We start from the raw sequence: 21,823 nt of genomic DNA on the forward strand, positions 1-21,823 counted from the left end.
GTTGTCATAGGAAGTTCTCTGCATTTTAATATTTTTCTCAATTGTTTCTATAACTTCCTTAAAGCACTGAAATGTTACAAGTGAATAGAAGCTGAAATATTTCATTTTCTAAAACTCATCTTCAAAATAATAACCACAAAGGGACTACTCTTATCCTTATCTCTCCTTAACAAATGAATCTGTCAATATTCTCTTTGATCTTTGGCTTCCGACTGTTAGATGGTAGCAAAGTACTCTAAGGCGATTGTTTATCAGAGCAAAATATGGAACCCAGGTGTTCTGCAGAGAGGATAGTCAGGTTTTATGTGTTTGGATTTCAAGATAATATCATGCTGACATGTCTTTCAGTTTTTTGTTTCAATAAAATCATGTTTTAATAAAAATTTGGGAGCATTCAGAAATAATTCCAAGATATTCAGCTCATATCCAAGTTTTCACGTCGGATGACTTTTAAATTCTTCCATGTCTATGAGTATCTAGCTCATTATGGAGTGAATAAATTAATAAATGAATGAAAAATATTTCTTAAGCATTTACAATGTTTCAAGTCTGGGAAGGCATAATAATGACAAATCAAGCCATAGGGCAATAAATTGAGACATCCTCTCTATCAATGATAGTGTGATTTAATTATTCTTCTCAAAGATCTGAGGAAAGGGGAAAAGGGAAGTGGTTAATGCAGAGTAATAGCAAACTATGATTTACATAGGGGATTAATCCAGAGTTGGAGTTCTTCAATTGAAGGCTAAAATACCACTTGTCAGAGTTGTCAAAGGAATATGATTACTTATGTTGTACTAGGTTATCTAACAGACCTCTTTCAAGTTTACAATTTGAAGGCTCTAGAATGTCTGGGGTATTTTGTGACATATTCTTGTCTTATATGCTATCAAAGTCTGAAAAGCTATAACAGACAAAATAGTACACTGGTTATATAATTCTGAGAATGGTGGAAGAGAGAAGTGAAGTTTTTAAGATCTACACAAAGTACATGATAAGTCCAGAAAGGTTCATTAACAGATTACTATATGAAATGAAGATGACAAGAGAGACCAATGGTATATCTGAATCTGCTAAATATGAAAGTCTCACTTTGTGAAATTACCATGATGCATCAGGAATCTTAGTTGTTCCTCAGGGTTAATTTTCTAAGGAACTTCTACTTATGTGCTAAATAGCTTCACATTTATCTGTATAACAATTTTTGGAAAAACAGAAGTTCTTCCAAAACACATCTGTATGCAGATGTAAGAAGCAGCCATTCAATGACCTTAAAATTTCTCTGAGTCTCTAAGTGCATTATCCTTGATCTTTTCTTCATTATTAAATAGCATTCTTTTATCCATTCAATATTTATTGATATGAAAAGGGAGAGGAAAGTAAGAAAAGAAAGAAGACTTGATCAAAATTAGTGAACAAAGATTCACTAGTGAACAGAGATTACAAGATTTGTTATTTGATTTGAAAACATTTACTAAACACCAACATTGTTCTAATCCCAGTTCAATATACAGGGGAAAACAAAAGCAAAATTAGATAAGATGCCTGACCTCATAGATCTCACAATGTAGTATAAAAATAAAATATAGATATAGACAACTCAAATATATTGCTTTGGATGAAAAAGGAAAGGAAAAGAACAAACATTGATTAAATACCTACTGTCTGCCAGGCACTGAGCTAAGTGCTCTACAAATATGATCTCACTTATTCCTTACAATAAATGGCAAGTCAGGTATGTGTATTCTTCCTTATTGTCCCCTTTTTATAAGTAGGGAAACTGAGGCAAATAGAGATTACATAATTTGCCCAGGATCACACTGCTAATAAGTGTAATTGACTTTCTGACTCCAGCATTAATATTCTATGTACCATGTCAAGTACCTACTATGTGCCAGGTATTTTGTTAAGTACTGGGGATAAAAAAAAGAAGCAATTAAGTGATAAATGCATGAAAGAAGTGAATCTGTGAGGATTAAGGGGATGATCATCACTGATGGATGGTGGGAAAGTCAATGAAATCTTCCTGAAGAAAGTTAAATTTGAGTTGGGCTTTGAAGAATAGATAGGAATTCAACAATAAAAGAAAATAAGAGTTGATATTAGGTCATAAGGCACAGCATGGAAAAAAGCATTGAAATAAATCCCTCCCAATCCCTATATTTATGCACACATGCATTTTTGATTTCCTTCACAAGCTAATTGTACAATAATTCAGAGTCTGATTCTTTTTGTACGGCAAAATAATGTTTTGGTCATGTATACTTATTGTGTATCTAAGTTATATTTTAATATATTTAACATCTACTGGTCATCCTGCCATCTAGGGGAGGGGGTGAGGGGGGGGGGTAAGAGGTGAAAAATTGGAACAAGAGGTTTGGCAATTGTTAATCCTGTAAAGTTACCCATGTATATATCCTGTAAATAAAAGGCTATTAAATAAAAAAAAAAAAGAAAAAAAAAAGAGAAAAAGAAAAAAAAAAAAAAAGAAAGAAATCCCAAGTCATATTTGGAGCTCTAAATCCCAACTTCTCTAAAGCATTATGTACAGGAGAGGATAGGAAGAGTAATATATCTGGCATGGAAGAGAAGTACCAAACTGTAAAGGGCCTTGAATGCCAGGCAAGAAATCCTCAGGGAGATGGACCTGTATTCTCTAAATTCAGAAAACCAGAAGCTGTCACGAGTCCTCCTCCTTCATATCTTTGTTCTGTCAAATTAGCCTCCTCTCTGGTCCACACCCATTCTCTGGGCTTCTCCCCTCTTGGAAACTGAAGAGTTGATATTGAGCCCTAGTTCTGACATTTATAACCTTTGCCATGCTGCACAAATCCTTTCATGTCTCTGAACCTCAGTTTCCCCATCTGTCTGATGAGGAACGATGATACTCATGATACCTAATTCAAGGAATGTGAGTAAAGTGATTTATAATTTTAAAGCCATATAGCAATGTGAGCTGTGATAGAATGAAAGGATTATAACTTTAGAGCAACAAGAAATTTTGGGTCCTCCTAAACCAAACCTCTGTTCCTAGATGAGGAAACTGAGACCCACCCAAGAAGGAAAAATGACTTGCCTAATATCTCACATGTAGTGTCAATAGAGGGATTTTAATCCATGGCTTCTGATTCTAGAGTTAGTGTTGTCATTGTTATTGTTCTTATGATCAATATTATTATTACTAACTCCCTCTTCTCTTGACCTATTGAAATGCTTAATATATTTAAATTCAGCTTAGATTCTGAGTAAAGCACAAGCCTGACAATAGACTCCACATATTCTTTCAGGACCACTCTGGCCAAGCCCAGAGAGGTTCATCAACAGATGACCAACCACCAGCAACTCACAGTGATTATCTATTAATTCATGATGGGAGTATAATAATTAGATAATATATAAGCTTATATATTGACTTATTGCAAGCAGGGCACTGTGATAAATGCTAAAAAGAATAAATAAAAAATAAAACATCCCTTGCTCTCAAGAGTTTGCATTTTACTAACAAAGAGGATGTGAACTATTGCTGTGCTATGGGTTTTGAAACCAGTTTTTTTTATTCCAATAAATATCCGAACCAGATTATACATGGTGTCCATCTCGTGGCTTCAGGTGGGTCAGTGCATATGATTTTACTGTTCTTTTTTGCCAGGTACTCCACTTGTCTAACCTTCGTTTCTTTGTTCCTCTTTTAGACCGAAAACTTTGTGGCAGTCATGTTTACATGGGATAACTACACACAAGTAACTGAGTTTATCCTCCTTGGCTTCCCAGGTTCTGTAGGACTCCACCTGTCCCTCTTTCTCTTGTTCCTGCTGGTCTACTCTTTGACTATCATTGAAAATATCATTATCATCACTCTGATCAAGGTCAACTCTTGTCTCCACAAGCCTATGTACCTCTTCCTCAGTAACCTGTCATTCCTGGAAATGTGGTACATCTCTGTCACTGTGCCCAAAATGCTTCTTACCTTCCTAGAGCCTGAATTTGGACGCATCTCTTTCATGGGCTGTATGGCCCAACTCTATTTCTTTCTAGCCCTGGCCTGCACTGAGTGTGCCCTTCTGGGGGTCATGGCATATGACCGCTATGTAGCGATCTGTAATCCACTGCGTTACCCAGTCATAATGGCTCCTGGTCTCTGTCTCCGGCTGGCCACCAGCTCCTGGCTCAGCGGTTTCATCATATCCCTTGGGAAGGTCTTTTTCATCTCACGCCTTGGCTACTGTGGACCCAATGTAATGAACCATTTCTTCTGCGATGTCTCCCCATTACTGAACCTGGCCTGCACTGACATGTCCATGGCTGAGCTCATTGACTTTCTCCTGGCCCTGCTCATCCTGATTATTCCCCTCCTAGTTACCATCTTCTCCTACATCTCCATCATCTCCACCGTCTTGAAGATCCCCTCTACCTCAGGACAGCAGAAAGCCTTCTCCACTTGTGCCTCCCACCTGGCTGTAGTAATCATCTTCTACTCAGCTTCACTCTTCATCTATGCCCGGCCCCGGGCCATCTACTCTTTTGATTATAATAAGTTAGTGTCGGTGGTCTATACTGTGCTCACCCCACTCCTCAACCCTATTATCTACTGCCTGAGGAACACAGAGGTAAAAGTTGCCCTGAAGAAGACAGTTCAGAGGATATCACAGAAGATGGATGCTGTCTCCTAGGATACAAGAGGGCTCAAGAGTTGTCATCCCACTTCTAGATGACCTGAATTTGAATCCCACCTCTGACACTTAGCAGCTGTGTGACTTTTCTATTAATTTTAATTATTTAATTTAATTATTAATGTAATTTTTTTGAATTAATAGTATTTTTCCAGTTATGTATAAAGATAGTTTTCAACATTCATTTCTGTAAGATTTTGAGTTTCAAATTTTTCTTTCCCCCTCCCTTCCTCCTGCCCTCCTCAGGGCAAGTAAACTGATATAGTTTATACATGTACAATCATGTTAAACATTTCTACATTAGTAATGTTGTAAGAGAAGAATTGAGACAAAAGGTGAAAAAAACACAAGGAACAAAAAACAAAGAACTAAAAAAGTGCAAAGAGTATGCTTTGACCTGCATTCATATTCTATAGTTCTTTCTCTGGATATGGATGGCATTTTTCATCGGGCTTCTTTTGGAATTGTCTTGGATCATTGTACTGTTGAGAAGAGCTCAGGCCATCATAGTTGATTGTCACACAGTGCTGCTGTGGCTGTGCACAATGCGCTTGCCTCGCTCAACATCAGTTCATGTAAGTCTTTTTGGAATTTTCTGAAATGTTTGTTCATCATTTCTTATAGAACAAGAGTTTTACATAACATTCATATACATAATGTGTTCCTCTATTCTCCAATTGACGGGTATCCCCTCAATTTCCAATTCTTTAGAATTTGGCTGCTAAGGCCAAATTAATTCTTTGAGGCTGCTAAGCCACATGACTTTAACTTCTAACCATCTCACTTTCTTCATCTCTGAATTGGAGATCATAATATCTGTAGGTCCTACCTCACAAGATTGTTATGCTATGGTTATTAGAGGTATGTTATGGTATTTAGAGTCCTTCATCAGTTAAACAGCACTGAACTTAGCATAAAATTAATAAAAATAAATAGTTACTGATTATGAACAGTTAGTTATTGGTTCTGGAGATCAATTTGAATTATGTTCAAAGGGCTATAACATCGTGCACGTCCTTTGATATAGCAGTGTCTGTCTGTATCCCAAAGAGATCCAATGAAGGAAAAGACTGAAGCACCAAAAAAAAATGTTTGTAGCAGCTCTTTTTGTGACATTAAGAAACTGGAAATTAAGTGGGTACCCATAAGTTAAGGAATGATTGGGTTATAAATTGTGGCATTTGAATGAAATGAAATACTGTTGTCTATAAGAAAAGATGGGCAGGCTGATTTCAGAAATGCTTTGAAAGACTTATAGGAACTGATGCTGAGTGAACTGAGCAGAAGCAGGAAAACATTATACATTGTTTATAATAACAGTAAGATTATGTCACGTTCAGTTACAATAGGCTTAGCTCTTCTCAAAAACAATTGGATCTAAGACAATTTTAATAGCATTGGAATGGAAAATGCCATCCACATACAGAGAGAAAATTACAGAAACTGAATGAAGATTGAAGCATTTTCACTTCTTTTGTTTGTTTTTTTTTATTTCTCATGGTTTTTCCATTTTACTATGATTTTTCTTTCATAAGATAATTAATACCGAAATGTTTAAAATAATTGTACATGTATAATCTATATCAGATTGCTTTCTTCTTGGGAGGGGAAAGGTGGAAGGAAGGAGAAAAAATTAGGAACTCAAAATCTTACAAAAATGAATGTTGCAAACTATCTTTATATGTAGTTGGAAAATAAAATATTATTGAAAAGAAAAAAAAGAAAGAAATTAACTACTATCAGAACATACCAGATGATTAGATGAGCTATTTACTTTCCTGCTCCACCTTGCTTATTCCTGTCATGTGATGGCTCTCTAGATCCAATCTCAAACAAGTATCTGTTCCTCCTTTCTCCCACTCTACTTTCCTCAGCTGAGAAAGTTCTTCATTGCACTTGTCTGGGCCCAAATTTGTGATTCTTACGCAGTTGAACAATTTATAGAAGAGGAAAGAAGATAGGTAAGAAAAGAGAGGGGAAGAGGGAGGGAGAGAGGAAAATGGGAATAGAGGGAGGGAGAAGTGATAAAGGAAAAGAAAAAAGAAAATGAAGAAGAGAGGGATAAAAAAAGGTAAAGGAGAGGAAGAAAAAGAAAAAGGGGAAGAGAAGTATAGTACAATGGAGAAAATGCTAGATTTGGAATTAGAAGGTCTTTGTTCAAATTATAGCTTTGGAATAGCCAACTCAATGACTCTGAGTCTCAATTTTCTCATCTATAAAACAAGCAATTTGAACTAGCTGGACTTTTAAGGGCTTTCCAGCTCTCAGGCTACATGATCCTAGTCCTGGTGGTATTTATAGATGCTTTACAATTTTCAAAGAATCTTTCCTATACATTCCCTTTTTAACAACTAAATAAGCCTTTTTAAAGCTTGTGTATTGCTGGGATCAATGAGAGACACTGAAGGCAGAATAAAGATAAATTGGACAAGATCTCTGCCTTCAAAGAATATACACTATGTAATTTGATTTTTTGCTAACAATAATATGAAGTACATTTTGCAGAATTTTTTTTGCAGAAGAGAGAACTAATATTAGAGAAAAAGAATGACTTGCTGATGGTCACACAGATGGTAAGAGGATGCAAAAGCAGTACTCAGATCTTACACACATGTTGGGCACATACACACATTTTTATGTGTGAATGTATGATATAAATATGCATACATATACACATATACATTTCCAAATCTAATGCCCATGACTGTGTGTATGTGTTTGTGAAGATTGGATTTGGAGTTAGAGAACCCGGATCCAAATCTCAGCTCTTCTGCTTTCTCCTTGTGTGACCTAACGCAAGTTACATCACTTTTCTCTATGTCTTAGTTTCCACAACTGTTAATTAAAAGTTGTACTAGATAGCCTCGATGTTCTTTCCCATTACTATACCATGCTATTTGTACCACTATAGGCAAAATAAAATTCTTTTCTTTTTCAAAAACACTTTCACAGTCCTTATCTCATTTGAGTCCCACAACAATCCTAAGAAGCAAGAATTGGGAGCTGAGATTTTGTTGTTGCTGTTAGAGTTGTTTCATTCCTGAGTCTTCATGACTCCATTTCAGATGTCTTTTGGCAAAGATAATGGAGTGATTTGCCATTTTCTTCTCCAGCTCATTTTACAGATGAGAAAACTGAGGCAAAGAGGGTTAAGTAACTTGCCAAGGGTCAATGGCAAGTAAGTGTCTAAAACCAGATTTGAACTTAGCTCTTTCTGACTCCAGGACTCACACTCTATTTACTAGTTAGCTGCCCATTGCTAAAGTTTAGAGGAACTGAAACAGCTTTCTCAAGGTGATAGGTCTAGTCCATCCCTGACTTAATACTTAATATTAAGCTTACTTAATAAGCTGTATGGTATTTAATAAGTTACCAGGATGTTTAAGAACATTCATGAGAAAAATATTTTACACTTTGAACTGGTATTGTTGTGTTGTATTAATAAGTGAATCTCGAAGTGTTCCCTAGCTGAAAACTTAGAGGCAATGTCAATTAAGTGAATCAGATCATGAAAGGAAACAGTATTCTTAGATGGAAAAAATAAAACCAATAAAATTCTCTTTTGTATTATTAAGACCATTGAAAGGGTGACACTAGGTTGACCCATTTAAAGAAAATCTTACCATAAATTCTTTTAAAAACAGGGGGAAATGGATAGAATTGGAATTTAAACTTTTTTAAAATGTTTTAAAAATTGCCTTAACATGTAATTGGGGGAAAAATATAATGGATGATAGATGGATGGCTGGATGGGTGGAAGGATGGATACCACTCTCAATGAGATTCTTTAATACAGTATCCCAGGAATCTATCCTTGGGCTTCTGCTGTTTGATACCTTTTTTTAACCAATGACATAGATGATGCATTTATTAATAAGTGGCCGTGGCCTGCATCAAATCAACTATCTAACACTTTTCATAATAGATTTATGCCCATCTCCTCCTTTACACTTCTTCTACAAGCATGTGTAGGGTTGACTATTAAAATGGTTCCTTCTTTTCTATTGGCTCACTTTCAAAATCACCCTTCATTTAGCAAAATGTATGGATCCTAATAATGCACTGGTCTGATCATACCATTCCGCTCTTAAAAAATATCCAATGACTTTCCAAATAATAAAATAATACTACGTCAACCAAACCAGTCATCACTAGCTTACAAGTACTTATGGCCTTCATTATTATTATTATCTGAAAAACTGTCCTCAAAGAGCTGATGGTCTAGTTGTAAGGGACGGAATACACACATATACATGAATAAAAGTTAGAATATCACTCAAAATAAAATATCACTTTCTTATTCAAGCCTTCTGCATTTGGGATCCCAACTAACTTTTCAGACCTGTTTATTTCTCTTTCATGCATTCCATAGTGCAACCACATTATATTATTTTCATCCAAATTACACAGTGCATATTGTACTGGATATGGATCAAAAAGACCAGAGTCCAGATGTAATCTCATTATTATTAGTTGTATGACCCTATGTCTTATTCTTAACCTCTGTCTGCCTCAGTTTTCCCAATTATAAAATAGAAATTGTAATAGCAATCAAATCAAATAATAATTTAAAAGTGCTTAACACTGTGCTTGGCACATGTTAGGTACTTAATAAATATTTGCTCATTTCCCTTCCCCCTCTCCTCTCCAGTCTCCATGCATTTGAGTAATACCCATCTCTATCCTTGGCTCAGACACAATCCCCTTGATCTACTTCTTGAAATCCTTGCATCCAGGGCTCCTCCTAAAGTTTCTTTAACCTCCTCTCTGAAAATGATCTCTCCCTTCTAGATTACCCCAGTTCATTTCTATTTGACTTCTATACACCTTCTATAGACTTATCACATTGTAACTTTTATTCGTGTATATGTGTGTACTCCCTCCCTTACAACTGGACCATCAGCTCTTTGAGGACAGTTTTTCAGATAATAATAATAATGAAGGCCATGACTACTTGTAAACTAGTGATGACTGGTTTGGTTGACATGGTATTAGCCCCCAGGAGCATGTGTGCTAAGTTCTAACTGCCCCAGAGACTGGGTACTGTCCCTGTTCTCAGTCATTTGCTTGCTGTGCAATAGTCAGTAAATTTTCCTGGGCTTCTGTCCCTTATTCCTTATTCCTTATGAGGCAATTCAGAAAATACTCTGATGTTAGTAGTACATTCTACCCACTTGCCCTAGGAGTGTTGGACTAGCCTCCTGTTAGTGCCATCTTTGCCTGAAATTCTATGTAAGTTTGAGCTCTAAATAACTTGGGGTACAGGTAATGGACAAGTTATCCATGGAGATAAGAGCAGTGAGAGGGTGTCTCTATCTTGTCCCCCATTGGTACTGTGCCCATTCCTTGGCTATGATCCCTTGCAGCAGGTCAATCTTCAGGAATAATCTCCAAGCCCTCTTGTCCTACACTACCCTTGTTAAATGAGCTACTAGAGTACTTGAGAACCTTACAGACCTCATGTCATTCTTTTATTTTATAGCTGAGATAACCAGCCCAGACAGGCTATGATTCACCCAGAGTCACACAGATAGTAGATCAGCAAAACCAAATTTCAAATATAGGTCCTGGGGTTCCATGTCCAGCATTCTTTCCCCTTCAATGTACTCCCTCTCAGGTGATTAAATGGAAAGAGCCCTGACCTGGTAGTTGTATTCCAAGCCTTTCTGTCCAGACTTTGCTTAGAACTTCCTGTGAGAGTTTGGAAAAATATACTTCACCTGGATGAGGGACTTCACCCTCATCTATAAGTGAAGGAGCTCCTTCTAAATGCTAAATGCTCTTCCAAAAAAACCTTTCCATGTCTCAGATTTGGTCGTATCCCACTTCCAAAAGTTCCTGGCAATGAGTAAGTTATGTAAATGTGAATTTCTTAAAAAGGAGGGGGGATGGGGATTCATTTTATTGTTACGGAGGACAGATGGAGTTTCCAAGAAAATTTTATCAGAGGCTCTTCTGATCAATCTTTTTATGTATTTTATATGAAAATATAAATTTTACAGAAATGTATTTTTTGCAGAATCTTTGAGGGAAAAATATGGAAATATACAAAGTGTATATTTTAAAGCATTCTTTACATATCTAAAATCACTTTGTCACTTTAAGGAAATAAAAATGCAATACAAATAACTTTGTTCACAAAAGGATTGTGTGTCATATTTTAATTAATCGTGTGATCTAAGTTTAATAATTCATATCTGTAATCCATACTATTATGGGAGACTAAAGCTGATGGATTATTTGTGTGAGGGAGTTCTGAATTAAAGTAGAACTAAAATTGATGTTGAATTCACACTAAGTCTAGTACCAATACAGTGAGCTCCCGGGAAGCACATCCACCAGGCTGCATAAGAAAGAATCAAATGGCCTATATCAAGTCAGAAACAAAGTAGGTCAAACTTCTGTGATGATCAGCAGTGGAGATGAGCAACTACACATCCAGCCTAAGTAAGATAGGGAGAATCATTGTGCAGTGTGAAAGAGGAGAGAGACAGAAAAATAGATATAGAAATTCAAGGGTCTAATTATTTGACAAAAACTTCTAGGAAAATTGGAAATTAGTATGGCAGAAACTAGACATTGACCTACACCTAAACACAATATACCTAGATAAGGTTGAAATGAGTTCGTGGCTTAGATGTAAAGAGTGATATTATAAGCAAATTAGAAGAACAAATCTCTCAGATCTATGGAGAAGGAAGGAATTTGTGGCCAAAGAATACATTATTGAATACAAAATGGATAATTTTAATTACATTAACTTAAAAAGTTTTTTGTACAGACAAAACTAATTCAAACAAAATTACAAGGGAAGCAATAAATTGGGATTTTTTTAAATGTAAGAATTCTGATAAGGGTCTCATTTCTAAAATATATAGAGAACTGATTCAAATGTATAAGAATTCAAGCCATTCTCCAAATGATAAATGGTCAAAGGATATGAACAGATAATTTTCAGATGATGAAATTAAAACTATTTCTTGTCATATTAAAAGATGCTCAAAATCACCGTGTTGTTTCTTTGTTTTTTTCTGAGGCAATTAGGATTAAATGACTTGCCCAGAGTCACACAGCCAGGAAGTGTTAAGTGTCTGAGACCAGATTTGAATTGAGGTCCTGTTGACTTAAAGGCTGGTGCTATATCCACTGAGCCACCTAGCTGCCCCTCAAAATCACTATTAATTAAAGAAATACAAATTAAGGCAACTGTGAGATACCACTACACATCTCTCAGATTCGCCAAGATGACAGGAAAAGATAATGACAATGTTGAAGGGCATGTAGGAAATCTAGGACACTGATACATTGTTGGTGGAGTTGTGAACTGATCCAACCATTCTGGAGAGCTATTTGGAACCATGTCAAAAAGTTATCAAATTGTGCATACTCTTTCACCCAGCAGTGTTACTACTGGGCTGATATCCCAAGAGATCTTAAAGAAGGGAAAGGGACCCACATGTGCAAAAATGTTTGTGGCAGCCCTTTTTGGTAGTGGAAAGAAACTAGAAATTGAATAGATCAATTAGAGAATGGATAGATAAATTATAGTATATGAATGTTATGGAATATTATTGTTCTAGAAGAAAAGACTAGCAGGAGGATTTCAGAGAGGCCTGAAGAGACTTACATGAACTGAAGCAGAGTGAAGTAAGCAGAACAAGGCGATCATTATACACAGCAACAATAAGACCTTATGATGATCAATTCTGATGGATATGGCTCTCTTCAACAATGAGAGGATTCAAACCAGTTCTAATTGTTCAGTGATAAAGAAAGCCCATCTACACCCAGAGAGAGAACCATGGGAACAGAGTGTGGACCACAACATGGACCACAACATAGCATTCTCACTCTTTCTGTTGTTGTTTGTTTACATTTTGTTTTCTTTCCCAGTTGTTTTTTCCTTCTTGATCCATTTTTTCTTGTGCAACAAGATAACTGTATAAATATGCATACATCTATTGGATTCAATATATATTTTAACATATTTAACATGTATTGGACTACCTGCCATCTAGGGGAGGAGGTAGAGGGAGCTTTGCAAGGGTCAGTGTTGAAAAATTAGCCATGCATATGGTTTGTAAATAAAAAGCTTTAATAAAAAAAGAAAAGAAAGAAAATCTAAAGACATCAATAAAAATAGAAAAACAAACAAAACAAAAAAAATTTAAACACATAGTCATTAGGTTACATTTTGGAAGAAAACTCTTCTTTCCCCTCAACAAGGGACAAGAAAGAATAATTTGCAAAAAACAATTGATAGTTTTAATGGAACACCCATTCAGAATCTCACAAGCTAAAGTATTGATTTTTAAAACAATTTTTTCAACTGGTGTGTATGTTAGAATTGGAAATTTGACTCTAAATTACATGAGATTCCTATCCATTTTTGTGATAAACTTTATTATGTCTATTTGGCTATCACTTATGAAAATTGTGAAATATCACTAATTAAGGTTATTTGGGGTTACTATCATAATATTGAAACCTAAAATTGTTAGGGATTATTGATGTGACAGGTTGTTGCAGAGGGGAGTAGGATATTTTGGCTAGCACCAAAAGATGTAGTTCCAGGACCCAAAACTAATAGGGATATAATAAACACCAGGAATGGTAAATGTGAAATAGAGTAGGAGAGCATAGAAAGGAGTTTTAATAATTAATAATGGAAAGGGCGAATTCCTTAATGAAACTTGTCATTTGCAGAGAAAGGAAACATCCCGTGAGGCTGGTGCATGCCCAGGGCAGGCTAAATCCTGAAAGAGACTTACCACCCTAAAAAAGTTGGCTATAAGAAGTAGGATCAGAAAGAGTTAGGAGAGACACCACATGGCTTGGGGGAAAGGGAAGGAGAAAGGAAAAGATCTGTTGGCTTGGAAAGGTGAAGGTTTAGCCAACTCCTCCCTCACTGAGTGTGGTCACTTCTTAGAAGTGAGAGAAAAAACACACTCACTTCTGCCACCCCCTTCCTAGTCAAATTAAATTACTTTAACATTAATGATTTTATTGTTTAAAGGAATAGCTTACATTTGCATAGTGTTAATAACTGAATTTTTTTTAAAAATTTTTTAAGTCTGTGGTTGTTTTAAGGCAAAATCATTTGTAATGTTATGTCAAAGGTTCAACCGCCTAGCAAGGCAAGGAACTTCTTTTTCAAATTATAGCTTTTTATTTTCAAAATATATACATGGATAATTTTTGACATTAAGTCCTATAAAACTCTGTATTCTCATTTTTCCCTCCCTTCCCCCTTGAAGTGAGCAAGTGATCCATGTTAAATAGGTGATGCAAGGAACTTCCAATAGAAGCTTATTAGATTTCTGATTAACTGCAAATTCTCTGAATGTGGTTATTTCAAAACCCATTCAGCAAATCATCTAATACTTATTTAGTGCATCATGGTCTTATTGTTTAATAAATATGATCTATAGCTTTTTTACTCTTCAGTCACATGGTATAGATAGTTTAGGATTTAAAATCTGATTGGTGAAACTTGCTATTGGGATGAAATCTCTTGGGATTATAACTTATGGTTTTGAGTTTTGAATTTAGAAATGATTATCTGATAAATTATTAAATTAGTAAACCTTCAATTGAGAGCTTAATTGGCTAATGTGAGATTGTTTCTACATGATTGGTTGTCAAATTGTGCCCTCAAATTGAGGCCCTGAAAATCAGTTTTGATAGTATTATAATCAGGCCCCTGCTTTTTCCTCTCATAGCAAATTTCTATAATCAAAGTAAGTGATCAATAGAAGCCATAAGCATAGGCCAAGTATGAAATTTTTTGCTGTTTTCAATCTGAAAATATCTAATAATTATATCTTATAATATAAGAGTGCTCTCCTACTCTATTTCACATTTACCATTCCTGGTGTTTATTATATCCCTATTAGTTTTGGGTCCTGGAACTACATCTTTTGGTGCTAGCCAAAATATCCTACTCCCCTCTGCAACAACCTATCACACCAATAATCCCTAAAAATTTTAGGTTTCAATATTATGATAGATGTATGTGTCTATATGAAATAATGTCATTTAAGAACTTTACATAAATGTAAAAACAATTGATGCAATTGTCTGGGAGATCTCTTATTTTATTGATTATTGAAAGTAAAGCTGAAATATCTTTTGTTAAAAAAAAAAGGCTATCAAACTTTGATCCAGCAGTGTTTCTACTAGGCTTATATCCCAAAGAGATCATAAAGGAGAAGGGCCCCACATGTGCAAAAATGTTTGTGGCAGTCCTTTTTGTAATGACAAGAAACTGGAAACTGAGTGGATGCCCATCAGTTGGAGAATGGCTGAATAAGTTATGGTATATGAATATTATTGTTCTATAAGAAATGATCAGAGAGATGATTTCAGAAAGGCCTGGAGAGACTTACAGGAACTAATGCTGAGTGAGATGAGCAGAACCAGGAGATCATTGTATACTGCAACAACAAGATTATGCGATGATCAATTCTAATGGATGTGGATCTCTTCAACAATGAGATGGTTCAGGCCAGTCCCAATGGTTCTGTGATAGAGAGAGACATCTGCTCCAAGATAGAGGGCTGTCGGGACTGAGTATGGATCATAACATAGTATTTTCACTCTTTTTGTTTTTTGCTTGCATTTTGTTTTCTTTCTCATTTTTTTTTTCCTTTTTGATCTGATTTTTCTTGTGCAACATGATATTTGTGGAAATATGTATAAAAGAATTGTGCATGTTTATCATAAAAAATAAGGGTAAGGGGCAGAAAGAAAGGGAAAAGAAGAGATGGGAGGAAGAGAGACAGAGAAACAGAAACAGAAAATGAGACAGAAACAAAGAGAGAGAGAAAGCGAGAGGGAATGAGAAAATTAAAGAGAGATCTGAGAGGAAGAGAAAAAGAGAAAGAGAGAGTGTGTGTGTGTGTTAGAAACACTAATTAATGGAGTTTACTCTTAAATTCTAATAATGCCTTTTAAATTGGAATAAGAAAGATATGATTTGAATGCCACCTCTAACACTTACTGGTTCTGAGGCTATGAACAATTCACTTAATATCTCTGACTCACTGCTTCCTCAACTGCAAAATGGAAGAAATAAAAATATCTATATTTGTGAGGATCAATGAGATAAGATGTAGAGGGTCACAGATAGTGGGGTAACTCTGGGTGAGGTATAAGGCCCTTCAGCCCAGAGGGAACTTGCTATACAATGCTAACAATGTCTGGTTTGGCTTCTCATCTCCCCTGAGGGTATTTATAGTTAGCACTTGCTCAGTGTGATGTGATGATGTAATGGTTCTCTAGTTGGTACATGCTCAGTGTGCTGTAATGATGTATTCATACTAAGGTATTTAAGGACTGAGAGGACTTGAAATAAAGGACTCCATCTTTGACCATCCTTGTGGTCCTCTTGCCTTCTTCACTTCTCCACTAAGACCAAGGATTTTGACTGGTCCTGAGATCCTCCAGAGAGCTAGTCCATAACTGTATATTTTTGGCACCACAGCATGGGGGCTCTAGAAAGCCCACTACAATAATACATGCATGTTACCTTGCCATCTTTGAAGTGCCACCTCAATGCCAGCTTTTAGGATAAGAACCCCAAAAATAGACATTAACTGAAAACAAAGTTCTTTCCATTTCTTAGTAATATTTTTCACTTTATTTTTTTCTTGGACTTATAAAAGTTACATTTAGAAGTTCAGAAACAGCTGCTTTTATCTGAGTCATTTGGCAAAGAATATCTGACAATCAATGTATCAGCATGAATTTATTTAGCATTATGTCAAGGAGTATTTTGAGTGGTGGAGCTACAAAAATAAAAATGAGACTGCTCTCAAAGGGCCTACTGTTGTTCAGTGGTTTCAGTCATGTCTGACCCTTTGTGATCCCATTTGGGGATTTCTTGGCAGAGATACTAGGATGTTTGTCATTTCCTTTTTCAGCTCATTTAACAGATGAAGAAACTGAAGCCATGTTAAGTGACTTACCTAGGGTCTCACATTCAGCCAAGGACAAAAACATGAACACACCTAAATTTGTACAAAAGAAGTACATTCACAATAAATCCAAGGTAATTGGGATGAGAGCACTAGGAGGTAGAGAATCAGGGAGTATTTCATGTAAGCAATTTTATTCATTTAAACTCTGAAGAAAACCAAAAGTTCTAAGAAGCAGAGGTGAGGGAAGGAAAGCATTCTGGGTATAAGGAGACAGCTTTTGTAAAGTGACTGAGAGAGTAAGCAATAGCAAGAGGCCAAGTTCAAATACAAGTGACTGCAAAAGAAATTGCCTTGAAAACCTTTAAGCAATTCTGCAATTGAAATTAGAAGATAGTCTTCCCTATATCAGTATTTCTTATTTCCATGAACTTTAAGATTGCCAACTATTATGATATCATGCAAATTCTCTTTTTTAAGGAAAACTACAATTTTGGATTCTTTTTGTTGACTTCTTTTGCTTTTATATAGCTCCTTTGAATCATATTCAACTCCATAATGCAGCAGTTCTGAAGAGTTCTGAAAGGATGGACCAACAACCCCTAGAAGTCCCTGATAGACTTTCAAGAAATCCATAATGTCAAAATTATTTTCATAATAATACTTTTATTTTAATTTTAATTTGGTAATATCAATAAATATATCAAAAGCTCTTTGGAATCTTCAATAATTATTTTGAAAGGTGAATATCTTAATATCTCATTTCTACTTTTTAAAATATTTTAATTTATTATATTTTTATTTTTAGTATTCTTTTTAAATTTTAAGTTCCAAATTCTCTCCCTTCCTCCCATCCTTCCCAAACTCACTGAGAAGATAAGCAATATATCAATTATTCATACAAATTCATGCAAAACATGCTTTTATGTTAGCCATAGTTCAAAAAAGCAAGAAAAATAAAGTAAAGAAAGTATACTTCACTTTGCACTCAGAATTCATCAATCTCTTTGAAGGTGGATAATTTTATTATCAAGCCCTTTCAAATTGTATTGGATCATATTGTTGATCAGAGTAATCAAATCTTTCATAGTCTGTCGTTGTTTACTATACATGACAACCTCTGCTTCCTCTCACTACACTTTGCATCAGTTTATAGAGATAGGTCTTGCCATGTTTTTTTTTTTCTGAAACCACTCCATTTTCCATACTTCTTGTTATACTGATGCACTGTTTTTTCTGTCATGTCCTATAACACAACAGTACTCCATCACCACCATATGCCACAACTTGTTCAGTTATCTCCCAATTGATGAGCAACCTCTCAGTTTCCAATTCTTTGCCACAACAAAAAGAATTGTTATAAATATTTTTTGTGTGTATATATCATCTTCCTTTTCCTTTGATCTCTTTGTCATACAGACTTAGTAGTGGTACTGCTGGGTCAAAGGGTATGCACAGTTTTATACACTTTTGGACATAATTCCAAATTGTTCTCCAGAATGGTTGGATCAATTGGCCTGCTCCACCAGTAGTTCATTAGTATGCCTATTTTCCTTCATCTCCTCCAGCATTTAGTATCTCAGGTAGTATATCAGAATTGCTTTAAGTTGCATTTCTCTAAACAATATTGTTAGAACATTTTTTCATATGACTATAATTACTTTGATTTATTTTTCTGAAACTTGTTTGTTCATATCATTTGACCACTTATCAAATGGGGAATTACTCTTATTTTCATAAATTTGAATCAATTGCAATCTAGTATATATTTGGAAAATGAGGTCTTTTCAGAGAAACTTGCTGTTAAAATTTCTTATATTTCTTTTTTAAAAATATAATTTCCCTGATCATATTTTGATTAGTTAACTTTTTAATGCTTTTACATTACTACCCTTGATTTATTTTTTGCTTCAGCTGAAACATGATAAATTCTGCTCCAACCTTTATTTTAACTTTGTATTTGTCTTTCAGTTTTGTATTTGTTTCTTGTAAGCCACATATATCCAGTTCTGTTTCATGTTCACAGTTATGATTCCTAACTTTGTATTTCCACCCATCCCATTTTCTTCTCTTTCTTTCTATTGTATCTCTCTGTGTCACCGTCTCTTTCTCTTTTTATCCTGTCCCAAAAGTCTATTTTGCTTTCCTCAATAATTTTTTAAGAATGTAAAGAGGTCCAAGTAATTTAAGAACAGCTGAATAGGACAGCTGAATTTCTGTCCCATCTTCACTACAAGTAAGAAATGTGATTTTGGACAAATAATCTCTCAAGTTTAGAAAGAAGTGTGAGAATAAACAATGAGATAAATTTCTGGGAACTTAAAATTTTTCACTGTGGTGATCTGATACTCCTTTGTACTCCTCTTTGGTTTTAGATTATGTAGCCCTGAATATGATACTCCCTTGGAAGAGGCACTCAGTTCATATGGCATGTATTTGAAGATAAAAATACTTATAAAATGGGTCACATCCTCAAAACCACCCCCAAAGATAATGTATTAAGCTTTCCCTTCAAAAATATTGTATTAAGCTCAGTAATTAAGATTCAGATGTGTTTTTATGCTAAATTTGACACATAATTTTTGATATATTTGATATTTGATATATTCATGTCCTATTCTAAGAGTAAGACAGGACCCAACAAAAAATCTACAAGCTGATAACTTGTGCTATATGAATTCCTAGCACCCTGTGCTAGAGAGACAATTAGGGCTACATAAGACAAAAATGAAGGAGCATCAGACTCTGAAAATAAGTCCTTGACAGACCCCCAGAGGCTCACCTGAATCTTCACTCATGCTCTCTAACATATAATAGCACCAGATACCAGTTGGCTTGATATATGTATACTAGCACTATTAACAGTGCTAAGCCCATTTAAATTATTTCTTTATTAACCAAGTAGCAATGACCAAGTTCATCTCTAATGTTTAATATCAACCACAGCTATGTTTCATTCCCAGTACTAATATTAAAAGGGTCAGATTTCAAGTCCTTAGGTCTTTTCCAATTATTTTATTGTATATATTTATTATTTCCTATGTCAGATGTAGCAAATTCTTGTGCTCATAATGGTAGTAACTCTCAAATCACCAAAAAACATCATTACCTTTGTAGATAATGACCAAACCCTAGGACAAAGCAGGAATTTATCAGGACATATATTAAATCCAAGGGAGTATCATAAATTGATTTCAACTTCTCTAGAATAAAAAGCAATATTAATCAAGCATTCAGTTTCCCTTCAGCTAAGTTTCTCTTAGGAACTCACCATTCTTCCAAAGCCTTCTAAATTGATGAGATGGGAAATAGAATTTAAAGTGAGAAGATTTGAACCCTAATCCTGACTCTTCTATTTATTATAAGGTAGAGGTAAGTGATTTTGGGCAAATCATGTCATTTTTGTGAGCTTCAGTTGCCCAATTTATAAAAAATGAAGAAAAGTTAGACTCAATGACCTTTAAGGCCATGTCCAGTTATTAATTTCCTACAAACATGAACTATTTACTTTCCAGCTCTTCCTAGATTAAAAAAAATGCCTAAAACTTGTCTTATGTGATTAAATTTTATGGAAATCTACCACTTGGTCACCTTAAATAATAAAATAAAGACTTTGTCCTAAAAGGAGAATTAGCTTTGAAGACTGAGGATTCATATTCCCCTTGATACCTATGAATATTTTTGGCACAGTGAGAAGAGACAGATAACTTCCAAATATAATGTCTTTCCAAAAGACTCTTTAAGAACATGAAGGCTGAATAGTCTCCAGGAGTCAATCCTAGAGCAGAATTATTTTCAAGTATGCTGAAGGCTGACTTGCTATAGCAGAGGAGTATGATCCTACAGCTTTATTGCAGACCCATGGCAGAGTCCATGAAAGAACCAAGATTTGGCCTATTTGACTATTGGGAGGAATCTATCTGGTAGGATATGGAGAAGAGGTGAAGAAGAAGCAGAAGCAACAGCAATAACAGCCCTGGTTTTCTGGCTGGTGAGAGTTCTCCATATTTAGCCCAACCTAGAGCATCCATGATGCTCTCTGACCGTCTTCATGTCATTCTACCACTGCTTGAATCTTTCCATCTCCTCCTACCACCCCAACCCTATCTCCACTTTTGTGTCTACTTTTAGGAACAGTTATCAAATATACATTACCAACCACTATGAGTTCCCAGACAAAACACCCCTCTCTAGTCATAATTTCCCTATATATGCTATCTTTCTTTATTTGAATGTAATTTACTTGAGATAAAGAATTATCTTACTGTTATATCACTATATCACTATATTGATTCATGTTGCTTGTTACATCACTACTAGCCTGAATTATATTATTATGTGCTTGTGTAATACCTCTGGCCCTCTATATCTTACTTTTTAGTATTTATATCCAGGGCACAAAGAACAGTACCAGCCATATAATAAATGTTTTTCATTCATTTATGCAAAAGTGGTTGCTAGCATTTAAGTAGCACTTCATAGTTTACCAGACATCACATACAAGTTATATTCTCAACACTCTGAGAAACACCACGTGACCATCTCTTCCAATACAAGGATTTCCCTCTCATCCCCTACTTTGACATTCTGTTGTCTGATCCTGAAATAGCTCTTGATACTATTTTACCACTAACCTGGCTGCTGGGAAAACTCATTTTCAACCTCTTAGATTATGAATTTCTTGAAGGTAGAGAAAAATAATTTGCCTTTCTCTATATGCCCACAGATTAACATAGTACCTAGCACATAGTAAGCACTTAAATATTTATTGACAGGCTGAACAACATAGATGAGTACATGCTCTTTCTCTTTTGTTACTGTTACTTCTCAGTCTTAGAGAACTGACTCCCAATTTGCCTTCTCTATTTCTACTCTCATATGAATAAAAAACCATGTCAAGTAGTTCCATGACTAAGTCAAGTTATCTAATCCCAATTGTCCTTCATCAAAATTATCCCATGATATATTCCTCATCATGATTCCAATAGAGACTATTCCAAACCTTTCCTCAAGCTCCCTACATCATCCTCTCTCTTTTTTCTCAATAGATTGCTTCACATCCTGCTTTCCCAAGAACATTGTGGCTATCTTTCATGAACTCTCTTATTTTCCCTAAGTGCTCTACATCATCAACCAACCACTTGCTCCTTTGCTTAAATATCTGATGTGACCTTCAATCCCACTACTTTATGCCTTCTTAGTATATTTGACCCTTTTCTCATTCTTTTACCTTGT

General features: G+C 35.3%; 1 protein-coding gene across 1 annotated transcript; it reads left to right on the forward strand.

Moving 5' to 3' along the window:
• Nucleotides 1-3,713: 3,713 nt before the first annotated feature.
• Nucleotides 3,714-4,670, forward strand: LOC100914666 (olfactory receptor 6B1-like). The gene has a single exon (XM_012542702.1). The coding sequence runs from the start codon at nucleotides 3,714-3,716 to the stop codon at nucleotides 4,668-4,670; it is 957 nt and encodes a 318-aa protein (XP_012398156.1).
• Nucleotides 4,671-21,823: the final 17,153 nt, after the last annotated feature.

Source organism: Sarcophilus harrisii, chromosome 2 (assembly GCF_902635505.1).
Source record: "Sarcophilus harrisii chromosome 2, mSarHar1.11, whole genome shotgun sequence".
NCBI lineage: Eukaryota > Metazoa > Chordata > Mammalia > Dasyuromorphia > Dasyuridae > Sarcophilus > Sarcophilus harrisii.

What these genes read in the sequence shown, in the direction of transcription:
- LOC100914666 (XM_012542702.1), top strand. Translation starts at nt 3,714, where the DNA reads ATGTTTACATGGGATAACTACACACAAGTAACTGAGTTTATCCTCCTT.